Raw genomic sequence first — 27,587 nt, 5'->3', positions numbered from 1 at the left:
CAGCTCCCTCAAACATTCTTCATATAAGGCTTGGTTTCCAGACCCTTGATCATCTTGATTGCCTTCCTCTTCACCCTTTCCTGCTTGTCAATATTCTTCTTAAATTGAGGTGCCCAGAATTGGACACAGTATTCCAGGTGTGGTCTGATCAAGGAAGAATAGATTGGTACTATTACTTCCCCTGACTTGGACACTATACTTCTGTTGATGCAGCCTAGAATAGCATTAGTTTTCCATCCACGCAAATAAGATCATGTGGGTTTGAAGGTGCACTTGTGCAGTTGTGCATTTCCAGTGTTTATCCCAGAAAATTTGTCAAAAAACAAACACACCCCGCAAAAGCCTTCAGTTCCAGGGACAGGGTGCACATGTGTACAGGAAATGTGGAAAGACTTGTTAAAGGACAGTGACAGATAAAAATGAAATGAAAAGTTATGACTGCCAGTGCAAACATACCCTAAAGAAGAGGTCATGAAATCCTCTGAAAGGAGAGATAAATACAGTTGCATTGAGGATTTAGAATAGGGAGTCAGTTCATAAAAAGTACACAGAAGGATATACTGCATCAAGTAAAAACACATTTTTTGGAGTTTGATGTTACAAAACTGGTACCACACTACATCCTGAGGCTAGGCTAAATCATCTTGGATCATCCATTTCACTAAAGCCATGTTTCTTCCTCCCATCACATCACTGGTTCCCTCTGCTAATATAAGGAGAAATGTAGGTTGTTAAGTTGCTGACACAAAGATTCCCAATATGACTTTGGTTTATCCAGATAGCTTTTTGCCTTGTTATTCAGACAGATTTGTCCTTTAGCAGCAGAGACTCGCAGCTTTTTAACAGACCTGTGATAAAGTCTCTAGGGTGTACTATGTCTCTAGCTCTGACGTTGGTTCATAGATCTACCCAGTAACATCAGTGAGGTTGCAGATTCACCATTGGTCTGATTTCTGAGACAAATGTATGCTGATTGGCTAATTACTTCATGCTTTCTTGCTTGTTGCTACTTGGTGGATCTGCTTTGCATTAAGGTTGCATCAGGGCAAATGTTTCGTGTTTTGTGTAATTTTGTTCTTAATTTCATGTTTCTGTGCAGACTGAATTTTCAGAATTTTGTTCTCTAAAATATTTGTTCACTCTCTACCTAGATTGTTTGCCCTGTATGGTTAAATACAGCGAGGGCTAGAAATTTGATATCACAGCTTACTGTGTTTGAATAGAAAGATAATATAAAGTAGGTGATTGTCAATCCAGTACTAATGTACTTAATTTCGTTAGTTGAATTGGCATAAGCAATCTGTAGTGTGTAGCAGTAACTTTAGATGATCTCAGATGGAATGCAGGTTTTATATGGGATTTATGTGCCCGTAGCACTGACCATTTGGTGACTTATTTGGGAGTGTAAGGCCACTTAATTGATAGGTAATACTGTTTTGTAGCTGGAAAGGGACTGGTGTGAGTTTTCTGTCATAGATTACAGGATGGTGGGTAGAGGAAGAAAGACAGCAGCAGAGGCATTACCCATAGTGAGAGTGGTACTTATGTGGTAGTGGCAGGCAATGCTCCCAGGTGAGACCTTACTGTTTCTGAGAATGAGTGGCAAAGTAAGAAGTCACCTCTCGGACTAAGGGATACAAGGCTAAGAACGCAGGGGAAAAAGAGGCCACTGTTTCCGGAGAAGCAAAATATTGGGTGTGCTATGAAAGAGTCTGCAGGTAGGATGTGCTTGGGTGTGAAATTGAGGTGTGAAATTGAAAGATACTGGGAGGGTTGGTCTTGTGTGGGTTTTGCAAGGTTTTTTTGGCTTTGTAAAGCCTAAAATGAGACATACTGTACGCTACGTTGAGACTTCTGGATAGTGCATCCCAAAGTCAGTTGACGTTTTTACAAGTGCCTACTGTACTCCCAAGATTTAAGCATTTTAGAAGTCTTAATTTTAAGTAGTCTTTGCAATAATTTTATTTAGATTTGACTTAATAATACTGAATAGGAGAAATTATGACTTTTTCCTCTGCCAAAGAGTGAACCCCAGAAAGATTTGCATCCTTGAAATAATTTGCTCTTTCATATGACATATCTCATTTTCACATGACATATCTCATGTCTCTAATGTGGCCTGTTCCATAACATGCCTTTTTCTATGGTCATCTAATAACTGCTGATAGTGTCTGCATTTCAAATAATAATCTGATGTTATGGAATAGCAGCCTGGCCCTATTGCATAAGAAGGCACTTTCAGACCCTGAGTCTGCATGCAAGGTGGGGTGGGCAGGATAAGGAAGTATCGTACAGTAGTAGTAGTTGTAACATCATCATCATCATCATTACTCACCCTGTACCCTAAGGTACCAGGGCAGATGTCAAAAAAATGTTTGATATTCTGGAATGTGTGTGTAAAGAACTGCAAGAAAAGTAGTTGGTAAACCATATATTTGCTGAAACCACCCTGATTCTTTTTCACAAGGGTTGTTCTTCTCTATGAGAAATAATTCTACTTTAATGCTTTCTATCAATTTACCTAGAATTTAAGCTAACTGTCCTGAAATGTGTTGACTTCTCTTGTCTCAGTTTTTTTAGCTGCTTTATGATGGCCATTTCCCAGTTTTCCAGTAAGAAGGCTGATTTTCCTGCCTCATTGTGAACTTTTGTTAGGATATCAGCAATGTTCACATAGATTAGTCCTTGAGCAGTAGGGTGTATGAACATTAGAAGAGTGAGCTGGATCAGGCCCAGCAGCCTATCTAGTCCAGCATCTTGTTCTCACAGGGGCCAAGTGGATGCCTGTGGAAAGTCTGAAAGCTGGACCTGAGGAGAACAACGCTCTCCGCACTTGTGATTCTCAGCAACTGACATTCAGAGGTATAATGCCTCCAACAGTGGAGATCGAACCTAGTCATCGGCTAGTAACTGTTGATATCCTTATGCTTCACAAAAGCTGTCAGTTAGCTGTAGAACCTCTCCTCTGTTTGATTCAATTCTTCAGATGTTAGCCCTGAAAAGATAGGTTCAGGCATGGGTATTAGTCAAGCATTTTCAGCAGTGAAGGCTGATGCAAAGATATAAGCTTCTCTGTAATCAACCTGATCTCCCTTAGCTTCTGTTTTGTCATCTAACAATCCAACTAGCTCCCTGGCTGTCTTAAATGTTACAGCAAACCTTCTAAAGTTGAGGAAGAATCGTTTGGGTCTTCTTTTATTTACATCGCCTGCAAGGATAATCTATATTGTAATCTATAAACTCTGTGAATTAACTAATTTTCACATGCTGGTTATTTTGAATATTTTTAGGTAATTGGGGAGGGGGAAACACATGTATATTGAAGTCCCATTGACCACTGGAACTCTGATTCAGCTCTTCACCTGTGGATTATACCAGTCATTTTCTACATATGTTCAAGCCTTTTTGAGCCAAAGAAACAATAACTTGCTTTTTCTTAAAAAGAGCAGCACTGCTGTATCAACATAGAATTGCAGAATAAACATAGCTCTGTTCAAGGACCAATGATTTGAGAAATTGTTAATTGGTTCTTTTCTGGCTCTGTGTTGATTGGATAAAACTGTTAAACTTAATGAGAGCTATATGTGTAGAAAGTTGTTTTAGAGAAAATAAGACCCCTTAAATGTTGGATCTTACATTTTGCCTGTAGCATCTGAATGATGGGCATTTTTTGAGGTTTTATTGTCTTTAGCCTGAAATCTAAATAGGCCATTATGACCTATTTGGATCCATAGCAACAGTGTGTTGCATCCTGAATCATACAAATTCAGAAGGATCAACATGGAAGTGAGCGGTGTCTGTATGGAAGTTAAGAAAAGGGTTTGTGGTTTAGTTTTTTGATGCAGATTTTTTTTTTACAGTATAAGCTGACTAGTGGTGAACACTCTTGTCTTTTACTCTGATAGTCCCAAATAGTTCTAACTCTCTTAAAGTCCAGATCTACTTTCATTAGGATTCTAGGCCCCATTTTTCAACTCTGTTTTGATAAGGGAGTGCCCTTGGCTCAATCGAAAGTAACACATACCCCCAACACAATTTCAGGAGTCTCACTTGGCCTTCTGTTGAACCTGTCTTCTTTTTATCTGGGTACAAGCAACCCCTGATTTGTGCGGGGGATGCGTTCCGATTCATCATGCACAACAGTATAGCCCGCATAAGCCTGCTTGGCCTCTTCCGCCCCCACCTCCACTTCACCCCCTTTTCCAGCCACTTCCAGGTTACTGTGATGCTTGCATGTGAGGTCACGCACATATTGAACACCTGTACAGTGGTACCTCGGGTTAAGAACTTAATTCGTTCCGGAGGTCCGTTCTTAACCTGAAACTGTTGTTAACCTGAGGTACCACTTTAGCTAATGGGGCCTCCCACTGCTGCCGTGCCACCACCATGCGATTTCTCTTCTCATCCTGAGGTAAAGTTCTTAACCTGAGGTACTATTTCTGGGTTAGCGGAGTCTGTAGCCTGAAGTGTCTGTAACCTGAAGCGTCTGTAACCCGGGGTACCACTGTATATCGGTTGTTGCCTGTACTTGTAATGGACTCGGGGAAGTTTAGGATCCATATCTGTCTACTGATACATGGGATTTGTTTAGGCAATTTTCACTTATTCCTCCTTCTCCCTGTGACCCCTGAAAAACCTCTTCAGTAAATTAGGGGATCCTCCAGAATCGGAAGCAAGAATTGGCAAAACTCTCCCCTCTTCCAACACAACCTTCTTCTAGTTTAGAGTCACATCTGTGGAACGGAAACTCTGGATCCAACTCGATGTTTACACAATGTTCTTGGCTAAATGAAAATCAGTGTTTACTTGGTATGACTTTATATTAAATGTTTTAACCAGTAATTAAATGCTTCCTATAGCTTTTTATTTGGACACACCAATTTGTGGTTAGAAAGCTAACACTTTGATTAGCTTTATATTGTAACCATATATTTATTCATCCATTTTCAGTGTATGGGCTAAAACTGCACATGATCCCTATTGTATTCACCATACAATTTTTCTTTTTCTTTTTCTGCAGAGGATGACAAATAGCAGCAGTTCCCCTAGCCTTCTTAATGACAGTGCCAAGCCCTATGCAGGCCACGGTAAGAAGTTGACTTTCTTAACAAAAAAATATTTAATATTTAACAATACGTTTATGTTAATATTTAGCAATATTTATGTTAAGCTATTTTTATGGGGGCAAAGCTTTCAATCTTTAATGTGGTTGCAATATCTTTAGATTCTTATTTTGATTTTATTTAAAGTGTTTGTATCCTGCCTCTTTCAACAAGTGAGCTCAGTTTTAATTATCATTAATGCTTATAATCACCATTTTGTTTTGCTTGCTTTCCATATGTTACTCTGCAACAAGTGATATTAAAAAAAAGGCAGATTAAATATTTGAACAAAATTTTTGGGAGCAATCTTTGGCCAGTATTCAAAGAGTTACTTGAGATAAACCTGAGGGCTTGGGCATGCACGGAGAAATTGCTGTAGTTAAGAGCATAGGCCCTACCTTCATAAATTACATTTTAGAGCTACATAGTAAAACAATCTGCTAACAAGCAAGACATGTTTCCTAAACAGTCATCCACTTTGGTTGAAAATGGAAAGCTATTTTGGTTCTTGTGACCATCTTTTCTGGATTCATCTCAGTTGGGGTTTAGGCCCAGCTGTATGATGTATGGAGGATGGCAGCACGAGAGTGAGCCTTTTCTGTGGTGTCTCACCATTTGTGGACTGCTCTCCCCTGGGAGGCTCACCTGGTGCTACATTTCATATATTACATATATTATCTGCAACCAGTGCTTTGGCTGATTACCATTCTATGGTCTTTTAAATGTTTTTGTGGGAGGGGGTTTATTAGTTTGTTTCTGTTTTATTATGTATTTTGTGTTATCATTTTGTATTTTTATGTTGTGAACCACCCTGTGATCTTTGGATGAATCAATCAGTCAATCAATCAAATATTCCTTTCCCCCTGGGCATTTCATTAAAACAATTTAGGAGGCAGACTGTCGTAGAGTCATGGGCATCCCATATAATCTGTTTGTGTTTTAATGACATTTAATAATCACCTACGCAAGTGTTTATGTTATTGGTGTAGCCAGTTCTGTCTGTAATCCTTTAAGCCCCTGTCCATGGGAAACATATGCCATCAAGTAGCTGTATGAATTTACTTTTCTAACAATTCCTACCATCAGTGCTAGGAACCTTCAGTTGTGCTTCTTTTCCATATGGGAACCACTTATAAGTAAACAAGGAAGATTTTAAGGGATGTGTACATTAATTTTGAGAGCTTAAGATTGCAGAGGACATCATGCAGAATTATCTGGTAGTTGAGAAACTTCGACTTAAAGCACACACAACTGTGAATTAATTAACATATGTCAATGCTAAGTTAACTTCTGATTTCAGTAGGACTTAAATGCTGATATTGATAAAACATTGCCTCTATACAAGTAATCTACTAAACTAGCCCTTGTATTCCAAAGTCCAAAGAAATTTATAAGCACCACAGTTTTACAGGGCATAGTGATTGTTAACAGAGGGGGAAAGTTAATTCCACTGAACATGCACAGTTCCTTAGGCACATGCCAAATTATTTTCTGGCTCTACTTTGCAGATTTCAAACACTAACAATGTTATTATATTATATTTAAAATATATTATTATTTTATATCTGTATGTGTTTTGTAACCTTTTTTTCCAGATTCTCTTACTTCACCTGGTTCATCCTTGTTCAACGACTTTGCTGCCCTCAGCTTATCTCAAAGGAGAAAAGTAGGTATTGCCAGAGTTTCTAGATAACAAAAGAGCCACTTGCTTTATTACATACAGCAACTGATATCTTACACAGTAGCATCAATTATATATATGGCCATATGTAATGCACATTTCTGGGCATGCATTTAAGTTCATTTACACAATTGCTTGTAATTGTCCAGATCAGTGCACTCTAACTTGATCCTCTGCCCCTCACAATACAAGCAATGCCTTTCTACAATGTTCTATTCAGTGCAGTTTTTTTAGAAAAAGAGGTGTCGGAACTCACCATGAATGCCTCCCTTGTTCTCTTATAATGGCAATGGCACTCACCTGAGAGGTGCCGGAACTGAGTTCCGGCTGAATAAAAGCCCTGGTTCTGTTGCAATTTGTGGTAAAGACAACATCTTCAAATAGGTGTCTATCAACTTTTATTCCAAACAACTCTTGATAAATCCGCTATTTAAGGAGAAAACTTCCTGCAGTAGTCACATTACATAGAACCATGAAAAATCTGTAAACCATAGACTGAGTAGTTTTTACTCTACCCCCTGCAGAGAATTTTAAAATTGTGATCATTAAATGCCCACCAACTTATCAAAGCAGTCACTTTCCCTTTATTGAACTTCTGGGGGTTTCTGTTGTAAAATTTTCAAGATTAGTTAGCTTTTCTTTGCTTGTGAAAATTGCAATAAGAAACCAACATTTACAATTTAATATTATGCCATGTCCTCTTTATTGCTTTCCCAAGTAACAATCTTTTATGTGCCACTTCATTAAATGAATGCTGTTCTTTGCTGATATTGAAACTTCTGATCTCAAGACTTCACATTACCAAAAAAAAAAAAAAAAAAAAAGAGTCTTCCCTAGGCAAGGTTTGACAAAGTCTGGGACATTGGCCAAAACCGATTGGTCCCCAGGCACCTTTTCCCTTACTCTTTTCGGCTGTAATATATTAAAGTACAGTAAAAAAAAATAATGGTTCATTCTCAAGGGAACCAAAGTTTAACAGTACAATTAGCAGAAGATTTTTATTGGCTGAATAGAGAATAACAAATAATTTGACTGCTGTCACAAACCGAAGTGACTTTTGGGCTTCTTGTTCTTTGGGTTGATACAGGCAGTAGTTTGTTTTAATGCCCCACTGTCCTATCTGTGTATATATAATTTTGCAGGTTTTTGAAGCATTGCAAAAACAAGTTTGATTTTTAGCAAAGACATATGGAGGGAAAATGCAAGTGTGTCTGTGCAGGTGGTGATTGCTTTATTATAACTTCAGGGAACACACAAGACCACTAACAGGGTTTTCATCCCATCTAAAAGTATGTGAAGGCATAGTTTGCATAAATAAATCATTCTAAGAGAGAAATACACATGTGCTTGGATAATTGCAATTGCTCAAATAAAAGTCACTGTGATGTGCAAGTGATGATGACTGTGTGTACATCCCTAGGTAGGGGTGCTGACTCGTACAAATGAGGTTTTGACTCCTGGCCTTATTGCAAGCCCATCAACAGCCTCACTCACTCAAGGAGGTGGTTGGATAATTGCCACTGAATGTACAAAGCCAGTTTGGGGACCCTGAACAATATACTCCCACACAAGCATTGCACCATTTACTTCATTCGCAAAATAGCTTCTGGGTAATACATTTCAAGATTAGGGCGTTAGGTTGTCAGCGATTTAAATAACAGGGATTTATGAACAGTTAACTGTCAGAATGTTATACTAAGATCTGCTGCCACTGAAACAACGGGGATAATTAGCAGGGGTGGATTTTGGTAATATGGCACCATAAGTGAGGACATAATTTGGCGCCCTCCCGCATCTTGGTTTCCATTCTGCACATCCTCTAAAGTGCAGTACGTCATAGTTTTGCTTCCTCCTGGCTTGGCTTTCCTGTGTAGGAGAGCTGCACGTACCACCCTAAATCCGGTGCTGTAATTAGCTGCCTGTTAATGTTGTGCACTTACATTTAAGCCAGTAGAATATAGGAAGTTTTGATTGTTAAGCCCCTCTGTGGTGCATATGGCAGACTCAAGTGTTAAGGGCATTGCAGTTTTTGTTCTGTTACACTCTTGTTTTAATTTTGTAGGAGAAATTTGCTGTTCTGTGCAATTAGGGTGCACTGTTGTGGTTCGGAAGGCCTGAATTTTTTTTAAGATCTGAGGAGCTTTTCTGTAAAAACCGTCTTCTTTCCTTGTGGAAACATTTTGGATGGACGATTTTGCTTGAATCTCTTGTGTCCTAAAAGCTGGGCAAATAAAGCCTACAGTGATGGAATTAGCATTCTTTATAGTAGGAGTAGTGGTGGGTCTTGGTGCTATAAAAGAGGCAAAAAGACATTTTTATTTTAAAAGGGTTATTTGAGATTTAAAACATCACTGCAATAACATTCTGCTTTTTTGGTTATCTTTGTACCGTATTTTTCGCTCGATAACACGCACCTGACCATAACACGCACATAGTTTTTAGAGGAGGAAAACAAGAAAAAAAAATTCTGAATGAAACAGTGGATGTATCATTTTTGTGCTTCATGCTGCGGCCACAGACATGTGATTTGACGGTGAGTTTGGGGTAGCCCAATGCAAAGATCCCGAGGATCCATGTGGATCCATGCTTTGTAACCACGTTTTTGCACCATTGCAGCCCCAGGCAACAGTGGGTGCGTGATTTTTTTGGTGCAGGCTGTAGCCATGGACATGCTATGTGATCTGATGGTGAATTTGGGGTGACCCAATGCAAAGATCCTGAGGATCCATGTGGATCCGTGCTTTGTAACCATGTTTTTGCAGCATTGCAGCCCTGTTTTTGCATCAGATCATTGCTATGTGATCTGATGGTGAATTTGGGGTGACCCAATGCAAAGATCCTGAGGATCCATGTGGATCCATGCTTTGTAACCACGTTTTTGCACCATTGCAGCCCCAGGAAACAGTGGGTGCATGATTTTTTTGGTGCAGGCTGTAGCCATGGACATGCTATGTGATCTGATGGTGAATTTGGGGTGATCCAATGCAAAGATCCTGAGGATCCATGTGGATCCGTGCTTTGTAACCATGTTTTTGCAGCATTGCAGCCCTGTTTTTGCATCAGATCATTGCTATGTGATCTGATGGTGAATTTGGGGTGACTCAATGCAAAGATCCTGAGGATCCATGTGGATCCGTGATTGGAACCACGTTTTAAGTAGGGAGGGAAGGAAAAACATAGAAGCGACAAGGAGAGGGGTGTGCAGAGAAGCAGCTGGCTAAGAATGCAGGAGAGGGGTTTTACCGGAGGGAGGAAAGGAAGGCAAAAGTCCCCCCCCCCACAAGCCAGCCCGCTCTCTCTCTCTCCCCCCCCCCCAACCTGCATGTTGCCTTCGAGTCCCAGACGCACGGAGAGGAATCTGTTTTCCACTCTGCTTGCCTGGAGGGGAGGGGTTTTCTCTGCTCTTTGTTCCGTCTGAGCAAACACAGTAAGGAAACAGAAGCGGGTGGGCAGTAAGACCCTGAGGCAGAATGCAGGAAAGCCGCAGCTTCCTCTTTCCTCCCTTCTCCGGACGATTTGATATTTGCCTGCTTTTTGCCTTCACTCACGCTTCTCAGCTCCAGGGACCACACATTCGCTCTATAACACGCACAGACATTTCCCCTTACTTTTTAGGAGAAAAAATCTGCGTGTAATAGAGGGAAAAATACGGTAATTTGAGACTAGTGTGTACAAGTTTCAAGCAGAAGGAAAATTGAAGTTACTTTAAGTTGTCTTTCTGGTCTGCGGTTTCACAGCAGCCAAAGTTTTTGTGGAAGGATGGCATTCAAGTTTCTTAGTTAATGGCTTCAGTTGCCTGTGCGCCTTTACTCATAATTGAGGGATTGGGTCACAGGATTGTGCTATTTGTCTACTAGTCCCTTCTGTCTCGCTCATGTACAGCCAAATTAGTGGTAAGAATGCTCAGTTTTGGTACAAAAGTAGCTACAAATTGTGCTTAAGTGTGTGACATGCGGGAAACACACACAAGAAAAAAGCACGTTATATTGTAGCCATTCCCATCTTTTTAATTATTGCTAATGACTAGTATGCATTATAGCTTCATTGAGTTTTCCAGGTGCAGCATATCAAAAGCCAGGATTTTGGTTGTTCAACCTGTTATGTCTTCAGTTACGTTGCAGATGGAGGAAATACTGGTCACTAAGGATGTGTTGTGAAATTGAATTTGCATTTTTGACTTTGCAATTTGTGTCTCAACATTTTAAAAATGTGGTCTTTTAAAGAATGTTGAGAGAGGCAACTTTAATCTATTGTTCCATCACTTAAAATGAAACATGTCTCATAGCCTAAGAGTTAAAATTTAACTCTATACTTAAAAATCCACCAGAATTTAACTCTTTTCTCTGACTTCTAATATTTATCTTCACATTTTCAATTATTCTCAACCATTGGGGCCATAGCTGTATAAGACATAAGACAGTGATAGCTAAAACCGTTCCAGGTTTTGCAACTCTTGAGTGAATCGCCCCCACTCCAGTGTCTCATATTGCCAAATGCTGAGCAGCATAACACCATAGCATGGATTAGTAACTAATCAAGAGTTGATCAGCATGTTTCCCCTTTTTCACATTGGTGTTTTACTGCTTCCTCTTTTCAGTTGTGTATATGCCAATTGTACCCAAGAATATAGGTAATACAAGCATGTTAGAGTTCTGTCCCCCCTTGGCATGCATGTAGGACTGTTTTTGGAAATGTGTTCAATCATGTCAACCCCTCACATGCAGTCTGAAGTGGCAAGACCAGGCGCATTTTATCCCATCACCTATTTCTTGTGAGAACAAGGTCACAATATTAGCACTACAAAAAAATTTTTTTTCCTTCCAGTAGCACCTTAAAGACCAACTAAGTTAGTTCTTGGTATGAGCTTTCGTGTGCATGCACACTTCTTCAGATATTCTTCAGATATTCTTCAGATATTAGCACTACTTATCCAGTTCTGTTGTTGGTTGTTTAGTCATTAACTACGAAGGTTGCTAAATTGGGCCATGTTATCACTTTATCCAGTTTAAGCTGAGTATTGGTTTTTCTACAGTTTTTGGGCTTCCAGCTTAATCATAGCCAATGAGGTTAATCCAAGGCATAATTATTGCTAGTTGAAAATTTCCCCATCTTTCATTGATACATACTTGTTACTGAATAAATATGGACTACGCTGAAATTGCCAAACCCAAGGCAAATCCAGTTTCTCATTTTATCTGTTTCTAAAACCATTAGTCACTGTTGGGACAAAACCAAGAAACAGGTGACCATAATGTGAAAAGATCCATGCAACTGGACACTCAGTTCCCAGTCTCAATCTTTCCAAATCTACATTTAATCAGGTTAGGCTATTCCTGGTTGAGTAATAAATGTATCCAGATATTGCAAGGGGGAGGAATGAGCTACCACATCCACTCATTTTCCTGTTTTTCAGATCAAAATTGCCCTCTCAGGGTGTGTTTCCCTTTTCAGATGATTATGCAGCTCTGGATGCAGTAATTTTGAGCTGAAAAATAAGTAGCTGCGAAAGAGTTAGGCAGTTCTTCTCCAGCCACTATTGACTAAAAATTGATTGAGCCTTGGAAGAGACATATATAATTGAGTCCTTGCTTTGAACAGAGTTGGCTTTATGGAAAAAAATCTCCAGGATATTTGAATTGCTGCTTAAGTGCTTGCATAGCTGGTAATCTAAACTCTCATCAAGATCTGCATAAAACTAGTTGGACACATACATTAGGTATTGTTAATGTAGAAAGGCATGGTTTCTTGTCCAATTTAGTCATGTTCTTTAAGTTTAGCTTGACAAATGTAGATATGGTTTCTTTTGGCGTTCACCTGTTTTATTTGCACGAAAGTTGTGTGTGTGTGTGTGTATTTCAAAATCTATCTTCTGTTTTTTGAAAATGAACTGTTTCAGTCGACATGCTTCATATGCACACGTTTGTCATATAAGCAATGGTGATTTCAATCTTCTGGAAAAAAACTCCATTTAGAACAGGTTGGATGAAATTTCATTATTTTAATATTCCTGTGGATGTTGTCTTCTGACCTTACTTAAATATTCAGAAAACAATTTCATATCTTTTTGCTCTGGGTAATGTTCTTACCTCTTGATGGTTCTTTGATTATCTTTGTAGATACTGAACTTTGTGCAGCACACTTCTGAGATTTTACAATGGGTTGTTCATGCAGAGATTGGATGGCCATCTACCATGGATGCTTTAGTTGAGTTTGCTGCATTACAGGGCGTTGGACTAGATGACCCTTGGCGTCTTTTCCAACTCTACAATTCTGTGATTCTCTGTGTGGGGAGAGGTGAACTAAACAAGTAGATATTGGATTCAAACATCCATGAATGAGATCCCTGTTTTGGAATTAATATGTCTTCAATGAGGAGCGTAAACTAAGGTCTGCTTCCAATCTGTTCCTGTAAAAAAATAATGAGAAGTAATGTTATCATTGGTCCATCCTAGGATAACTACATTGCAAGTATTTTGTATGGGTAGTTGTACTCCAACTTCATTGGAGCGTGTGGGGATGACACCCCTGGTTTAGAATAATTGTGAGACAAGTATTTTCCATGGGTATTTTGAATGGAATGGAATATATACTGGAGGAGCAAGCAGTACATCTATATCCAGCTAATTTTCTTGATGAACCACTTAACTGAGCAATGGACAGTAAACCAGCTGTTCAGCTTCAATTTCTTAAAAGTTATCTGCTAGAAAACTTTATTGCTGCATTTAGTAGTAGGCTCTGCACCTTAGGGCCAGCTTTAACCCAATGTCTGACTTCTGCTGTAGCTTACTGAATACTTATTTTGATGAGCAGGAAGCTTCTCTAGTGACATGAGTTTATGGGTCATTAAGTAAGTGCTTGCTTATTATATACAGCTCATAGTTCATAATTTTATACTGTCTGAAAACTCAGCAGGGCTTTCTTCACTGTCAGCAAGGATACAGCTTGTAAATAAGGATAGTTGCATTTCATAGTAAACCTTTGAGAGCGTATTGTGTGTGTTTTTCTGAATTGTTGAGTAATTACTGTTCTTGGAATTACTTTTATTACTTCATATTTACTTTGATAGGCAAGATGATACCTTAATTTTATAAACACGTCTGGGGTTTGAATGTACACCTTCAAAGCTTAAAAATACAAGTATTATCACCTGTGTGCACCAGTAAAAACAGTTGTAATAAGAGATTATATGCCTTTCTTTGTAACCAACTCTTTGCGACTAAATATGTTAACTTGACATGGACAACATTTCAAGGAAAAATTATCTATCTCCTTTTGAGACATTTATGCCAGAACTTCCAAGGTTTCTCTTTTGAACAGTTGGATTGTATTTAATGAAATCTTACTCAGAGTAGACCCACTGAAATCACTGGGCTTAAGTTAGTCAAGTCTACGAATAAACGACTAAACAACAACAAACTGATTTCAGTGGGCTTACTCTGCCTATATTTGTTCATTTGCAACCCATTATTTCCAAACCCAGTCCTTTCTGTCCTCTGGAATCTGTTCATAAATTCAGGTGTCAGAATTTGGTATCCTGGTTGGAGGTATGTAGTAGGCAAAGCTTTTAGTTTGACCTGGCACTACATATTTCAAATAAGTCTTAGTTTATTTGAAGTGATATAGATGTGACTTTTCTAATGAAATGTCAGAAATATTAGGACCAAACTGTACAGGACAGCTTGTTCTGCAATCCTATTGGATTTTCCTGGGAGTGAGTCCTATTAAATTCCATGGGACTTACGGTATTTCTGAGTAAATATGCACAGGATTGCACTGCGAGTCAAGGTGGAATCTAATTGGTGTCCCCAATTGGGAAGTGGAGGGAAAGTGATATTGTCTTTCTACTGCTCCCCATGCCACCCTGTTCTGGAGTGTCCCCCATCTCTCTGGCACTGATGTTTTATGGGTGCTGCGGGGGGGGGATGGGAAAAATGCCTCCCTTTATTTTACATTAGTAGGGGTATCTGTCCTCAGATCAAAAGTTCCTCAGTTAAGTGCAAGGGCACCAACTGGAATTCACTCCAAACTATTTTGGCTTGTTGACTCCTCTCAACTTCCGTTTCCAAGCCACGGCAAGTCAAATGACCAGAGTCAGAAATTTTACTTGCAAATTGTTTCCTATTCCACCAATCAAACCAAATATATGTTCTCATCTAGTTCTAGTTTGAGTTTCAGACTAAGGGATGTTGGGAGTGCCCTGGTTTTTTTCCTTCTTTTCCATAGCCAAGGAAGTATCGACTGGGGATGCTGGAGGAGAGAATAGTTCCGGTGGGATCAAAGGCAAGAAAATCAAAGAACACTATTGGCTGCTTGGCTGACAGGTGTAAAACAGGAGTACCCATCAATATGGTTTGGTGGAACAGAGTCACAGAAAACAATTTACAGGTAAAATTACTTTTTTCTAGTCACTTTAATTAATTTTGGCTACTATTTTTATTTTTTCAAAAATGCTGAAGTTAGATACATATGATGGGCCGAAATTTGGCCGAAATCTTCACAGGTCAAATGTACAAATGACAACAAAAGTGACTATCTAATAAACTACACACTTCTCAACTAATGTTCTGTATCATCTAGTTTGGGTGGCAAGAGTAATATATTTTAAGAAAATACCTTAGAAGTTGAAACTTATTTTCTTTGGAATAGCTGAAATAATTTGAATAATTTAGACCCTCCAGATGTTGCTAGACTGCAGCTCCTGTTATCGCTAAACATAGGCTGTGCTGGCTGGGGCTGTGAAAAGTTGAGAGTCCATCAACATCTGGAGAACTGCAGATGTTTCAGAGAGCAATCGTAGTGCAAAACTATGTTATCTTATTTGTACTCCTTAACTTAGCCCACAGAAGAAACTCACTCAGCATCTAGTGACTTAAATTGCCTTTGGTTATCTTTGACGCTACTATGAGTAGGAATAGATGTCTGGCACTTTCTGCCCTGTGATTAGCACTCTAGGGACTTTCAAAGGGCATTATTGCTATATGTTGTGTTGAGGCTCTAGATGGGTACTTGTTCCAGTGGAATAGAGAGGCACACTCAACCTCAAAGATAAAAACAGACTGAGACAAGAGTAGTTCACAGAATTAGCATGAGACTGGGAAGAATGGTCACCCAGTGAATACCCCGCCCCCCATTTCTTACTACTCTTGTTTGTTTCTGCTGTACATGGGAACAATAGCATTTTTACTGTTCTTTGTATAAATCATACTAATAGTTTTCTTGTGTAGTGCCAGGTAGTTAATGTAGCTTGTAGGCTATATTGTTGCACAAGTCAGAGGCATTACGGAGGATGTTTTCCCCTTTAGGACCTGACTTACTCAGTGTTTGCTTTGGCTGATCTTAGGGTTAGAATGACCTGATTTCAGTTAAACTGTGATTTGAAGTTAAGTGTGTCTTTGGTTTCACATCGGAAAAGTCATACAAAGAGAGAGAGAGAATGAACTCAAGTTGATTAATTTAGTGTTGCTGTTGTGGTGATGGTGTTTGTCAGTAGTTGAACATAAGTATCCAAGAAGGAAGAATGGTTTGCAGCATTCCATATTGTATATTATATAGAGAAGTCACAATGCATGTGCAAGGGGTACATGCTAAGTAGGTTGCCAAACTGAAAAGTTTTGTAGAAAAATGTGGCCTGTTCAAGTTTGCATTGTCCCCCCCGCCCCCGTCTAGCAACCTGTGTTTCTCACTGCGTGTGCACACACACACACACACACACACCTATATACACACACAGTTTGCAACCTTGGTTATTTTAATATATGAACACCACATTATCTGCTGCTTTTATGGAAATCATGGAAATTTTACTTCTCTATTCCACCGAAGAGCTCAACATTGTGCGCTCCCCGCACCCCTAAAAAACAGTAAGTTTGCCTGAGAGAATGTCACAACTGTTTTTAGTTGCTAGGTTTATGAATATTGAAAAGAGCCAGATTGATGCACATAAACTAAACACGTTTGCTTTGTTTGTATGAATGTTGTACTTCAGTTCTTGCACATCATGTATGATTTAATGGAATTTGCAGCATTAAATCGCTGCGTTGGGGGTATAATACACCACTTTCAGCAACATCTGCAGTAATTGTAGATTTGGCCTGTACATTCTGCAAATCTCTGTTTTATATATGTTGGTCCCTTAACATGTTTCCATTGCAGCTTGTAAAACAAAGATGTAGGGTCTCATTGTTAGAACCCAGAGCCATTGCCAAAGGACCAGGCTTCAGCATCAGCATAGCAGCAGTGCTGTTTCAGTACAGAAGTGGGGATAAAAGTCCCCCCAATGCAAGAATGATTTGACTTAGGAGAATCTCAAGCTGATATGGCTTTTACAGCCATTTAGACTACACTAGGTGGCCTAACTTGCCCGTCCTCTCCCTCATGTTCACCTCCATTCTCCTTATCTGCAGCACAAATGAGCCAGGAAAGGGTATGTGTACATTGTGTGGATTGCAAGATCTGCAGCCAGTGGATGAGAATCCAGCCCACTATCTCATGCTACTGAGCTCTTTTAATTGTCGTACTTCTAATTAATTTCACTATATTGTAGAGGTGGTTGATTTGTGGCCAGTCTGTAACCCTCCCGAGGATTCTGATACTGGAATTAGCCTTATACTGGGATTCTGAGAATCTTAGTGAGGTGGCAAAGCTGATGTTTATTATGTTTGTTATAATACATTTTGGCCTTATTCTGTAAACGAGACATAAAAGTCATGATCTGAGGCATAATGGGGTCACATTGTGACCATTGTGTTTTGAGTTTTTTAACTATCCATGTTGATCTCTTCTCAATATAAACTATTCTAGAAAGGACCATGACTTGGTGTTTCATAAGGTCAGTTAAAAAAGGTCATGCATGTGCTGTTAACTAGGTTTTGATCAAGCAGAGTTTGTAATAAGACACATGGTTTCTTGCTGCTCTGTAAATTTAAATAATTTGTTAGTATAAACCTAACATGTACTAAAGTTAAAAAGGACCAAGCAGATTCCAGAAGTGTAGTTGTGTTAGTCTGTTATGATGCCACAGTCTCTTGACCTTCAAGGCACTGTAACATTCTTTGCTGAATCTTGAGAAATTCAGAAAAACACTTCCAGGATATTTCAGTTTTTTCCTGTATTTTAGAGTCTCATTTCAATTAAGCATTCAGATGTGTACATGATGACAGATTTGGCCCTTGTTTGGTAAATTGTTTACTCTTCCATCTAAAGAAGTATGTTGTGACCCTTAGTTGGAATTTGTGAATGTACTAGTTTGTTCCTGAACAGTTACAGCTTTGAGTTTTTCCCTTTTGTTGCTTCCTTAAACAGTAAATGCAATTCTAGAAAAGCAATTTGAATTTATTCTTCTAGACCATGAATGAAGAACCCACGGTCTGTAGACAGTAAAAGACTCTTACACATCATTTCTGTGTAACTACTTGCAACCAGCTACAACATGTTATCTGTTAATTTGGTATCTCTCCCTCTTCCCTGGTCCAGCTGCAGCCCATCTTCAGTGAGGATGAGAATGTTGTACCTTAAGAAGATACAGAAGATGCTTGCCTTAAGGCTGTGTGTTGTGGGAGGAGCATGCTAGTAATAGACCTGACAATAGAAGCAGAGCCTGAGGATCATAGTGCTTGTTTGAGAAAACCTACGTTGTGGGGAAAGGTTTTGTGCCTGAGTTCTGGCAGAAAGGGGAGAAACAATGTCTGTCTGCTTTGAAGAAAATGTGTACATGTCTGTTTTAAGGAAGAGGGAGAATGTTTATTGCTGTGATAGGCGCATACATTGATTTATGTAGAATATATTCAGGTATTTGTTGAGATTCCCTCAGGGTCCCTTCCAACTCTGCAATTTTATGATTCAGTGTGGAAAAAGGAAATGGGAGTAGTGTAATTTTTAACGTGTGTGAAGACAGTTGGCTAATCAGCATTTTTATACTATGTGAACTACTTAGCTTTATATTTTTCATTAAGCGGCATATGTTGTTGTTTAGTCATTTAGTCGTGTCCGACTCTTCGTGACCCCATGGACCAGAACACACCAGGCACTCCTGTCTTCCACTGCATATATATTTTGCTAAATAAGTAAAAATAAAATTGGCAATTTGGACTTTAAATGCTTGTGTTATCTGTTCTATTTATATCCTGTACTTGAAGATTTTATTAATGGTATAAAGATGTAAAATTAGGACCTATGTATTCATTTGAATCAAAGAGATAGTGAACAAAATATTTGTTCTTGATTGAATCAACAGCCAACTTGCCGATTTTTTAATTTATAAAAAAACCAGAGAAGATATTCACTAATTAATTAACCTGATCAAACTAAAATGAAATCTTGTTTATGAACAAAACCCTTGTTTATGAATATTGCTTTTGTCTTAGAAGCCAAGTCTCCTACCTAGAACTCTTTTTTCTCCTTCGGAAAATTGCCTTGGAAGTGAAGGCTGACCTTAACATTAGCTGTAATACAACCACCTTGAATTTCCTCCCACCACTTTCATATGTATCTTTGGCAGACTATCTGGTATCCCAGCAGCGTTATCTCTCCCCCTTTATTGAAGAATTATCACACCAATCTAAAAACCATATATAAAAAAATCAAAAAGAAAAATTGTGATAGCGCTCATTTAACACGAATGGAAAGAGTAAATACTAAATGACATAAGTACATTGGGTAAGACAGATCCATGAGCACAATCACCAGATTTAAAATACACTCAAGCACAAGTAGGGGTGAAGTGAATTTTAAACTTTATTATTCTGCTAATGAGTAAAAATGCTCAATTTAGCTATATCTTGGTCATTTTACTGTTTCCCCTCTCTAACTCTAATTATGCTAAGCTTTTGTTAGCTAACTAATGGCTAACCATACTGTGATTAATAGATCTATTATCATTTCTCTGACGTCTGGTAGTATTGTATCTTTTACATAGCCCAGTAGAACAATCAGTGGCCCATCATTTTTTTTTGACAGTTTAATGTTGGAAGTGTGGTGCTTAGTTGGTTGCCAGAGTCAAAGGATACCCTAAATTTATCAGGCAGCAGGTTTTTTAAAGTAGTCATTCTCAGTACAAGAATGTACAAAAGCTGTGGTCCACGGGTGCCATCTTCACTGGAAGCCATGAAGGTCTTCTCAGTAGTGGTGAGTCACTGGTGACCAGTGAAGGAACTGAATATTCCAAACAATCTTCAAAGACAGCCCCATGTATGTACAATGCATTGCATAGTTAATCCTAGATATTACCATCGCATAAATAACTGTCCAGGCCATCTTAGGCGCTGACGGAAGGCACTCTTTACCACAGACAAAGCTGAACCCAGGAGTACACACAGACCAGGAACATAGTCCTTTAGGGGGAGTGCAGCCCATCCAGAACAGGTCTCTTGGCTCAGGTGAACCACCTAAACCTAGAACTTCTGTTTATTGGCCCGCATCTGTCATGTGATTCTTTCTTTTGCTTTACTAATTCCAGGCACTGGATAGAAGAGGCACTGCCGCTTTGTGCTTTCACAGGAGGAAGTGCCTGTTCTGAAATGATGCTTGCTATGAAATGTGTACGCATTGTTTAAAAATCGTGTGATTTCTTCAGAATTATTTTCTCCCGGTGGCTTAAACAAGTTTGTCCTGTTGTGATGGATTTATTGTGGTTTTTCTCTTGTGTAAGCAGACCTGTTTGTCACATTTAACAGAAAGGCAGCATCTACATGTTCTGAATACTGAATTGATTTAATAGGTGTATGATCAACCAAGATGTCTTTAATTGGATGATAGCACTAATTAATATCAATGCAGAGTTTATCCCTCAACTCCAAAAACGTGAGGGCAAAGTCAAAAATGTAAGTGAAGAATTTGCCACTTATTTGCTATATGCTAATATAGGAGAGGGGAATTGGTTCTGGCCAGTGGGCTGGATCCAGAATTCCCCCACTCTTTGTGGGCTACTTTGACAGATGGGTAGAGCTGCCTACCTGTCAGTCACCTGGTGTCTTCAGGTGATTCAACTTCAAAGGAAGAATCAGAGGTGTGTTCTAAATGCCTTTCTGATACTTCCTTTCTTCCTTTGTAGCCATGCCTTGAATTGAAGCTGCAGAAGCAAAGGAAGAATCAGGAGCACCATCTAAGTGTGCTCTGGATTCTTCCTTTCTGGTTGTAATTTGGTGTTTTTTGAATATGATGTCAGGTGATGGACAGGTGGATGTGGGCCAGATTGAGATGCCTGGCAGGGCTTAAGGTTCCCCACTGTTGTGATAATGCTCTACATTTAGTTTGCTTGTTATATTTGTATTCTGCCTTTGGTCCAAGTTGCCCAGAACAGTGTTTAACTTCTCAACAACCTTGTAAGGATTGTTCTACTGAGAAATTGTCATTTGTTCCAGTTAGCTTTCTGACAGCATCAGGTTTTGAATTAAAATTTCCCAAACACAACTTCAGCTTGTTTAAAAGTATCTAATGTAGAAAATCCTTAGAATTAAAGGGAAATGAACATCTTTAAAAACAAACATGTGGAACAGAGATTAAAATGACTTCGCCAATAAAGTAGTTTTTGTAACTTAAAATAGGAAGCTTTCCTGAGAGCTGCTTACAGTCTAGTTCCTCTTAAGCATAATTGATTGCTCTAAGAGCTGGCCATTATTAGCATAATTGATACATCTAATTCCACTTATAAACTCATAGTATTCCCAGTTTCCTTGACTCAAAATATAGTTGAGCAGTGTGTAATGCAAACTTGTAAATTATGAAGGAAGTTGTATGGAAACAGAATTTCAAGTAGGTTTCCTGTGACCAGAATTCAAGGAACTGCATATCTCCAGTCAAGGGAACTGTACCTAGCTCATAGAATGTACAACTCTTTTCTTTGGGCCACAGAAAGCCGTGTCTTATTACAAACTCTGTATGGTTTCGAAAGGTTTGCCATGCAGTATGCTGAGAATTGTCGGGGGGCGGGGAAACAGTTCTAAAAACCCCATTCAAATTTTGGATTTACCGGTAGTTGTAGTTCTTTGAATCCTGGCCTATGCCTGTTAGTTTTTAATAACCTACTAAAAATGTTTGCGTTCTTAACTTTAAACCCACTAATTTATTCAGTAAACAAATTTATTTTCACACTTAACACATACTCTGTTTCAATTTTTTTTTAAACAGACACCAAATCCCGCGGCAAGCGAGTTTATTCCTAAAGGAGGATCAACCTCCCGACTCAGTAATATGTCACAGTCAAATATATCTGCCTTCTCTCAAGCCTTGTTCTCTCATCCTTCCATGGGAGGTCCTGCAAATGCTGGGCTAGCTCCAGGTAAGCTTAGAGTAATTTATTTACACTAGCTTATGAATCACAGTAGCACTAGAGAAGCTTATTACATCTTGGAACCGACTCTTCCTAAGCTCTATTTATTTAAAGTCTTGCATAGCAGCCGTGTCATCTTCAGGTGTTTGTTATCAGTTTTGTACCTGCACTTTGCACATTTCAGCACCTTAAGTGTAATTCTTGCAGCCGTCAAGGTTTCCTGCAGCATCTTAGCATTGCCAAGTTTTAGAAGGAGCTTGTAAGCTTTGTTTGCAACCGTTATTTAAGGGGTCTCTCTTAACTGAATTCATTTTCAGAATGTTTAGAGCTATCATTAACATTTTATCTGAAAAACGGAAGTACAAGATTATCTTGGGGGTATAAAAACAACAACCTACCAGGCAAAGGACAACTCCCCACCTCACCTCCAAAGCCTATGAATAGTTCCCAGCAAAGATAATATGTGGACATGTTTAAAGCCTATAAACCAGAAAGACTAGATGAAGAAGAAGAAGAAGAAGAAGAAGAAGAAGAAGAAGAAGAAGAGGAGTTTGGATTTGATATCCCGCCTTTCACTCCCCTTCAGGAGTCTCAAAGCGGCTAACAATCTCCTTTCCCTTCCTCCCCCACAACAAACACTCTGTGAGGTAAGTGGGGCTGAGAGACTTCAAAGAAGTGTGACTGGCCCAAGGTCACCCAGCAGCTGCATGTGGAGGAGCGGAGACGCGAACCCGGTTCCCCAGATTAGGTGACTACTGCTCTTAACCACTACACCACACTAGATCAGGGGTAGTCAACGTTTTTATACCAACTGCCCACTAATGCATCTTCCTTGATGGTAAAATTTCCTTACTGCCCACCAGTGCTCAATGGAAGGAGGATTCAGCTTGTGCCATATAGCCCCCTACCGCCCACCTAGAATCCTGGGCGGTAGGGACCAGGTTGACAACCCCTGGACTAGATTATATGCATTCAGGGTTGTTGGAAGGAAGGAAGGAACTTTTAAGTAAAAACGATGGAGAAGAGTAGTGAACCGAGTGTGCGGGAAGCAGGACTCCAGCCTCTATGAAAGATTGACAAATGAAACAATGCACATTGTTAAAGCAATAATGTGAAGAGAATAGTAAGTGAGCAAGAAGAATCTAAAGTTATGGAACCTCCTGTTAACATGGAATAACCTGGCTTTGGGGGCAGAGTTGCTTTCAAAGTAGTACAAGGTACATTATTTTTCTATTTGTCAGTTTCATCTGCTATATCTTGTTAGATAATATCGTTGGGCAGGAGTCGCTTAACAAGCCCTGTAAGTGGAAGACCTCCACAATTGCTTGCGCAACAGGACTTTCCCAACTCGTCCCTTGCTCCCATTCCCCCTCCAGAAAAAAAAATGGTGGTGGGGGGGGGTTGGTTGGAAAAACACTCAGGGGAGGGGAGATTGTTTCCATCGGACAAGCTGAGATCCTTGCACAGATGTTAATGCTGGCCGTATCACAACTTTGAATTCCACCCTTTGTTATCTTGTGAACCACCCTGAGATCTTTTGACGAAGGGCGGTATGTAAATCTAATAAATAAAATAATTTGTTTCCATATGGTCGTGGCTGTAGGTCACATACATGATTGCAGAAACTATAGCTGCCTCAGAGTTTTCAGTACCCAGGTTTGGGGAAGTGGGTGGAGGTGGCTAAACAGGTTTATATTTGCAATGTGCAGTATGCAAACAAGTTCTCTAGATAGCATAGCTCTTAACTCCATGTACCATGGAAATAGCATCTCCGTTTTTCATGCTGCAAAGCAGCTGCCTTATTCTCTAGTGCAGACAAAAACTAGTTTCACTTTCAAGTTTGGGGCAACCAGCGACCTTTGTTTTAAAAAGAGGTCTATTGTCAGACCCATCTTAGGGAAGCAACCTTAACCTGTCTTGCATGATGGGAAATAATTGAGGGTTGAGGAGGAAAATTAAGCCTCATAGTTTTATCATAAGTAGTTACCTTGAAAATATGAATCTGCCTTAAATGAAGTCCATTTATCTGCCTAGTCCGGTGCTGTCAACTCTGGCAGTCTCTCTCCAGAATGATGCCTAGGACTTTTCCAAAGCCTTTCTGCCCAGAAATGTCATGGGTCTTAAACCTGGATCTTGTTCATGCCAAGGTTTTTCTTTAGCAGTGAGCTATGGCTTTTCCTGTGTGTTCCCCTCCTTTCTGGGGCAGCCCCTCATGCCTCATACTGCTTTATGGAGGGGGCTGAGAAGCTTCTATGAGTAGCACACGTGGTGATTTGAATCCTGATCTTTATGGTAAATCCACAACTACAGTTTGTTTTTATTTAAGTTTGGAAAAACACTTAACATCCATAATCATAGTCACAGGAAACATTGTAGTTTTATAGTATGTATGTATGTATGTATGTATGTATGTATGTATGTATGTATAAATAAATAATAGATTGCACATCATATTTTGTTTCAGTGCTGAGTAAGTAGTACCTAGTTAATAAATTTGTCTTGACACTGAGTATAGTGTGGTTAGTTTGCGTAATCGTTACAACCTGGTGGTGATGATTTGTTTTGTTTTTTAATCTTCTGTGTAGGTGTCTATAAAAATCATTGCAAATTATATGGCACACACCTCAGTATTTTCCTTTCAGATGATTCTAGTTTGGTTTAAATAAGGCGTGGGGAATGTTTTTAGCTCCATGGGTCAGATTCTCATAAGGATCTGCCTTGCAGGGCAAATTTGACAGGTGTCAGTCAACTGATACCAGGGAATTTGGTGCTTTGAAGTCCCAGGATTTCAAAGCAGGCAACAACGCTGTGAAAGTGAAGGCTTCCTCCATTTGCAGGAAAAACCTTTCCTTTAGCAGCGTCTTGCTGTCTGCTACATGCACAGTCAAAATGAGAAGGTTAGGGTGCATGATAGTTGCCTGCAAGTAAACCTCATGCACCCAGACCAAGCAGGATCCCCCCTCTACCCCTCATCAGCCAATGCACCGTTGGATGCAGGGGATCATGCTTGGCAAAGGGGTGGTGGTGCATAAGTGAGCTCCCTGCAGGTTGCTCTCTTGTATGCCTGGACCAAGCAGAATTGCCCTCCTTTCACATCAGGGTGGTTTAAGCAAGCGGGCGGGTGGTTGCAGTGGAGAAGTAGAGCAGACTCTTCTCCCTTACCCTTCTGCCACTGGCTCTTCTTAAAGACAAAGTGCAAGTTACTCCAAATAGTCCTTTTACAAAGGGCTTTTATCACTGCTCATCAGTGATGAGCAGGGATTAAATCCTGCTGCTTTGGCAGCCTGATCCTGTTCCTTGCTTGGGAATAGGCCATACAGCTAATGTAGGAGGAATAAACCATCTCCTCCCATCCATCAGCTGTCCGGTGGGTGGACGTGGTTTGGAGTAATTGGCCTGACAAGCCAATCTTGGCCCACCAATCGGAAGTTCCCCATCCTTGGTTTAAAGAGTACTGTGGCAGTACCTGGCGCTTTTTGTCTGCCATAGCAAAGTGGCACAATTAGATGGAGTTGTAATTGAATAGCTTGAAAATGTTGCAAATATTTGCTGCTGCTTTTCTTACCCTTTGGGCAAAAGTTGGTATCTTTGTGGCTAACCATTTCACTTGAATCTTACATGTAAACTGGGAAGTTTTAAAACACCTTGTCCAGCTGTCCCAAGTCTGTTTTTATCTGCAAGGAAATATACCCCCCACCCCAAGCCTTGGAGTCTGTTATGGCTGCAAATGCCTTTTCACTGCAAGTCTTCTTTTTTCCTTTTATTTTCATAAGGAATGTCATTGTCAGCAGGATCTTCTCCCCTTCATTCCCCTAAAATTACTCCTCACACGTCTCCTGCTCCTAGACGAAGAAGTCATACACCAAACCCAGCAAATTACATGGTGCCTACTAGTGCCTCTACGCCAGTTACTAATGCTGTCTCCCAGCCGCCAGCTGCTGGCCAGGTGATTCAGAAGGAAACTGTGGGTGGCACAACCTATTTCTATACTGACACAACTCCAGCACCTGTAACTGGAATGGTGAGAAATCCGTTTTATTTATGAAGGTATTTGTTATAATCCATAAATTAATGCTGGTATTCCATATAGTAATTACCACATTTCCAAGCTTGATTTGCATCTTGGCTGTTACTGTTGACTGCCACTGTGGCTTCCTTTTCTGTCTTGCAAAGCTTTCCTATTTGCACACAGTTGGAGAAATAATTTATATACTGCCCTTTATCTCAGAAGATTATATTATTAACCAGTAAATAATAAAACCACAGGGCAGTTTACAGTATAAACACACAGAAATACATAACATACCAACAAACTAAACAACCTGCACCCAATAGTTCATGAGGCCATAGACCATTTAATTAGCCAAAGGCCTGTCAGCAAAGGAATATTTTGGCCTGGCACCTAAATATTTGTAATGAAGGTATCGGATTAGCCCCCCCTGGAGAGAGCATGGCACAGAGAAGGGCTTGGATGATGATCTCAGGGTCCAGGGCAGTTCATATGGGGAGAGGTGGTCAGAATAAACCATGGTTTATCATGATGGGAATGAACCTACATGAGCCTTGGACTTAAGTCCTTTCCTTTCCTCCACAAGTATGGCTGCAAGTAAGAGTGGAAGCTTCCTATTTCAATTAACTTTCATTTAGCATTCTATCCAAACCCTCAACTGGTCAATAATTATGGTTTGAAATTGGCTTTTTTCATACAAAGCTTAGTTTGAATGATATGAAAAACTCCAGAAACAGAAATGAAAGCTTCCAAACTCTTTCATCTGTGTAGTGGAAGAGTACGTGAGTCTGAGGCTTGTTGAGTCTCCTTCCTTTCATGATAAACTGATTAAAGAGCAGCATGGGGAGAGCCATAGGTCTGCTGTCGATCACATGCTTTTGCATACACAATGTTCTAGGTTCTGTTCCTTACATCTTCATTTAAACTCTTTCTGGTAGCCAGGGAAAGATCTCTGGCCGAGACCGTGTTGCCTGCCGGAGTAGGCACTACTAGACCAGAAAGACCAGTGATCACATTCTGAAGAAGGCAGTTCCATGCTCTCAGAAGAATTACACAGGTGGCTGATGTATGAGTAAGCCCTTTATTAATGGGATGAATGGCATAGAAATCTAGGAGCCTAGACTAGGTGGCATCAGAGATTCCCTCTATGTGAGATTGTATGTGCAGCTTTGTTGGCTTTTTATTTTAAGGCCATTGCCCCCTAAGAAAACCAGACATGCTCTCTGACATGGCAGAATCTGTTGTATCTTGAACCCTTAGGGCAGGTAACAGCAGTGTTTGGCAAACTTTGTGCATGACTTGGGTAGTTTGCCACCATGATGCTTTCATTAGAATGTTAGATACTTTCTTAAGTATAAGATAAATACAACCTATTCCGCCACCCACTCTGTTAATCTTTATAGTCTGTCTGTCTGTCTGTCTGTCTATCTACCTATCCATCCCCACTGTTCAGCTCTAGGCTGGAGACACTTAAAAGAATTAATGAACAATAACAGCATCAGCTTAAAAAAATTAATTTCAAAAAATACA

The 27,587-nt window shown here is 39.7% G+C and overlaps 1 protein-coding gene and 2 long non-coding RNA genes across 4 annotated transcripts in view; all 3 read left to right on the top strand.

The window, feature by feature from the left end:
- The window catches only part of PAN3 (poly(A) specific ribonuclease subunit PAN3), a 59,946-nt gene that overhangs the window by 12,712 nt on the left and 19,647 nt on the right, over positions 1–27,587 (top strand). The window contains exons 3-7 of one of the 2 annotated variants that reach the window (XM_083609040.1): positions 5,021–5,087; positions 6,698–6,768; positions 15,007–15,168; positions 21,907–22,057; positions 25,822–26,069. In XM_083609040.1, the coding sequence (XP_083465166.1) occupies positions 5,021–5,087; positions 6,698–6,768; positions 15,007–15,168; positions 21,907–22,057; positions 25,822–26,069 (699 nt within the window). The remainder of the gene's footprint in view (positions 1–5,020; positions 5,088–6,697; positions 6,769–15,006; positions 15,169–21,906; positions 22,058–25,821; positions 26,070–27,587) is intronic. The other variant, XM_083609041.1, reaches the window with a different exon arrangement.
- On the top strand, positions 18,075–18,877 carry LOC310760647. The gene is made up of 2 exons (XR_014547098.1): positions 18,075–18,147; positions 18,256–18,877. It is a non-coding gene; the product is annotated as an uncharacterized lncRNA (long non-coding RNA).
- On the top strand, positions 24,729–25,141 carry LOC310760646. The gene is made up of 2 exons (XR_014547097.1): positions 24,729–24,868; positions 24,946–25,141. It is a non-coding gene; the product is annotated as an uncharacterized lncRNA (long non-coding RNA).

The sequence above is a fragment of the Podarcis filfolensis genome, assembly GCF_964270895.1.
Source record: "Podarcis filfolensis genome assembly, chromosome: 4".
In the NCBI taxonomy this organism is placed as follows: Eukaryota; Metazoa; Chordata; class Lepidosauria; order Squamata; family Lacertidae; genus Podarcis; species Podarcis filfolensis.
Note: the sequence above shows the minus strand (reverse complement) of the source record. Positions and strands in the feature narration are given on the sequence as shown.